Source organism: Helobdella robusta, assembly GCF_000326865.2.
Source record: "Helobdella robusta unplaced genomic scaffold HELROscaffold_44, whole genome shotgun sequence".
In the NCBI taxonomy this organism is placed as follows: Eukaryota; Metazoa; Annelida; class Clitellata; order Rhynchobdellida; family Glossiphoniidae; genus Helobdella; species Helobdella robusta.
Window position 1 is genome coordinate 728,753 of NW_008705063.1, and position 3,874 is coordinate 732,626.

At 35.7% G+C, this 3,874-nt stretch overlaps 1 protein-coding gene across 1 annotated transcript in view; it reads left to right on the top strand.

Annotated features, from left to right (window-relative positions):
• Positions 1-3,213: 3,213 nt before the first annotated feature.
• Positions 3,214-3,874, top strand: part of HELRODRAFT_177777 (hypothetical protein) — a gene marked incomplete at both ends in the record, with an annotated part of 3,681 nt that continues 3,020 nt past the window's right edge. The window contains one exon of the mRNA XM_009025929.1: positions 3,214-3,411. Within this exon, the coding sequence (XP_009024177.1) occupies positions 3,214-3,411 (198 nt within the window). The remainder of the gene's footprint in view (positions 3,412-3,874) is intronic.

Sequence of the window (3,874 nt, forward strand, 5' to 3'; positions counted from 1 at the left end):
AAATTATAATTGATATTATTCTTCTTTTCTTTCGTCTTTACGTGTTACTATTATTATTATTATTATTATTATTATTATTATTATTATTATTATTATTATTATTACTATTTTTTATTATTCTTATCGTTTATTGGTTTTTAAAAATAGAAATTTAGTCCAGCGGATCGAGTTAGAAATGTAACGGACGGCTTCATATTAATCATGTGAAGTTATTGCAAACATTCAATTGCATACAAATGATTATGGTGATAAGAGTGACGATGATGTTGACGATAATGTTACTGATGCTGATAATGATACTGATGACGATGATGGTAATAATGATGCTACTGACGATGATGATGATGATTGTTGATATTGAAATATTGTTGGTTTGAAAATGTTAAAGTTGATAATAGTGATGATGATGATGATGATGATAGCAGTGACGACGATGACGATAATGATGATGATGACGTCATGATGACATCATGATGATGATGATAAGGATAGAGATGTCGCTATGAATATAAACGAGGCTATGTGTGAGATAGATCGTTTTTACGCTACATCAGAATTCTTATCACATCATCATCATCGTCGTCATCGTCATCGTCATCATCTTCATCAACATCATCATCACATTACTGAATTGTTTGTTTATTTTAATTCACTTTATATCGATCTATTTTTTTTTAATTTTTTGGGGTTTTTTCAAGCCCTCATTTTTGGTACTTTCTCTCTCTTTATCTCTATCTCTTTTTTCCCATCCGTTTCACTCTTTCTTTCTTTCACACTCTTCTTTCAATTATCTTTCATTAATTGTATTAATGCGTATAAAAATAATTTTCTTCCAATTCAATTTATATTTTTCTTCCGTCAAGAACTTGAAGTGCACTTGAGTTTGCTTGACGCACCTCTCAAACAAAGGCAGACTGGCAGGCAAACAAACAAACAAACAGAGATACAAACGCCCCCACACACACAAACTCACGCACACACATCCACACACACACACATACACACACGCGCGCACAACAAAGCAAAGTGAAACAACAACAGCAGCAGCAATCACTTGCCCCTATGTTCACAAAATTGAATTTTAAATTTCCTCCGAGTATTCGTCTCTGCCTTTGAAAAAATATTTCGTTGTATCAAATTCACATGTGTGCATGTGTGCGTGTATGTGTGTGCATGTATGTGTGTGTGTATGTGTGCTAATGTAGGTGTTTTTAGAGTATATATATAGAATTTGGAGTGGGTGGCTATTTTGGCTTTGTGTAGTGTGTTTGTTTGTTTGTGTGTGTGTGTGTGTGTGTGTGTAGTCTTCGAATTTGTGTCTTTAGGTTTTTGTAAATGTGTATGTATTTGTGTAATTAATTGACATGTGTTTGTATGTGTTTCTTGGGTGTACGTGAGTATATAAGTGTTTGTGAGTGTGAATGTGTGTGTGTGTGTGTGTGTGTGCGTGTGCGTGTTAATGTATGTGTGTTCTGTTCATTGATTTTTTTGTCAGTCCTTCTATCTGGTATGATGGGGCATGATGCAAATTAATTTGAAAGAATCTGCATCGTAATAACGAGATGGAAAGTTATTTTGAAGTTTCAAAACTGCTGATAACGATCATTATCTTGTAATCATCATCACCATCGTCATCTTGTCTATCTCTTTTATTATCATCATCGTCTTCGTCATCATCATCGTCATCATCATCATCATCGTCATCATCATCGTCATCATCATCGTCATCATCATCGTCATCATCATCATCATCGTCATCATCATCGTCACCAAAAATGCACGCTCAAAAAAAAACATGAAAAACCAAAAATTATCCACGCCACAAAAAAAATCTTTGACAACAACAACACCAACAACAACAACAGCACCAACAACAAAATCAACAACAACAGCCGCACTAACAACAACAACAACGACATCAACAACAACATCAACACCAACAACAACATCAACAACAACAGCAACAACATCAACATCAACAACTACAGCAACTTCAACACAAAAACACCACAGCCCATGAGATATGGCGCAGTTTGGGATTAATTTGTATAAGCTTTAGTTTGCCCTGGTGGTTTTGTTGATGTTGTTGTTGATGATGTTGTTGTTGTTTTTGTTGATGTTGTTGTTGATGTTAGTCATGTTGTTGTTGTTGATATTGATGTTGATGTTGTTGTTGATGTTGTTGATGTTGTTGTTTTTTTGTTGTTGTTGATATTGTTGATGTTGGTCATGTTGTTGTTGATGTTTTTGTTGTTGTTTTTGTTGGTTGCGTCAATATTTAACTGTTAATATCTTTAACGCTTGTTTTTTTTAAATGTGTCTGGTCGGTGATTTGAATACTTCAGTGACGTCATCCTGTAATGTTTGTAAACGAAAATTTCACTGACGTACACCTCATTGATGTAGTTGTAGTCGTTGTCCTACTATTTTACCGTAAACAACTACTTCTCGATGTTGTTGTACCTGAGGCATTTATTGTTGTTGCTGTATTTGTTGTTGATGTTATGCAGACGCTGCTGATGTGCTATGGTAACTCTTATTGATGTATGGTAACTTTCATTGATGTCATTGTACTTTTTTTGTTCGTAGACTCGTCAGACTTCTATGCCTGCTCTGTCTCCCGAATGAGATGTCTTCATTGGCTTTATCCAAGGGCTTTGTTTATAAAAACTGCACTGGAATAATAGCAATAATAGTAATGACGACGATGATAATAATCATAATAAGAATGACAACAAAAACAAAAACAAAAACAACAACAACAACAACAACAGCAACAACAACAGCAACAACAACAACAACAACAACAGCAACAACAATAATATTAATAATAACAACAACAATAATAATAATAATAATTATTATAATAATAATAATTATAATAATAATATTAGCAATACTACTACTTCTGCTGCTAAAATTGCTTTTTATACCATTATTACTACTAGAAATTTTACTGCTTCAGCCGCCTTTAACAATATTACTACAACTACTACTAATAATAATGTATGTTGTTGTTGTTGTTGTTATTGTTATTGTTATTATTGTTGTTTATTTTATTTTCAACGGTGATCCGGGCGATGCTTAAGTCTTATAAAGAGAACCTGACGTATGTCTGCGTCTGGCGTCATCTGACAGTTCGCATGTATCAATGTGACGTTGTCGTCATGTCGTGATGTGGTGTCACGTGACGTGACGTCACGTCGTCACGTGATGTCACGTGATGTCGTGGTGTCGCGTGATGTCACGGTGTCACGTGATGTCACGGTGTCACGTGATGTCGTGATGCCGCGTGATGTCACGGTGTCACGTGATGTCGTGATGCCGCGTGATGTCACGGTGTCACGTGATACCATGGTGTCACGTGATGTCACGATGCCAAGTTATGTGGTAATGATGGCGATGTTTAAAGTTAGATTGTGACGTCATTTAACGATACGCATGCATCAACGTGTGGCGATGTGATGATGTCATGACTTGATGTGATGATGTCATGACTTGATGTGATGATGTCATGACTTGATGCGATGTGAGATAGTGGCGCAATGTAACAATACGTACGTATCATTGTGCCGTCATAATGTGATAACGTTTTCATGACATGATGTCAGGAAGACGGTACGATGACGTCATGGTGACGTTTTGATGTGATGGCGTATTGGTGTGATGTTGTCTTGGCGTTGTTGTGACTCTATGTAGGGTTGCGATTATGTGATTAAGAGATTGTGATGAAGTTGTAGAATAATCTGACAAATAGGTATACATAAATGTGCTGTTGTTGTTGTTGCTGTTGTTGTTGTTGCTGTTGTTGTTGTTGTTGTTGTTGTTGTTGTTGTTGCTGTTGTTGTTGTTGTTGTTGTTGCTGTTGTTGTTG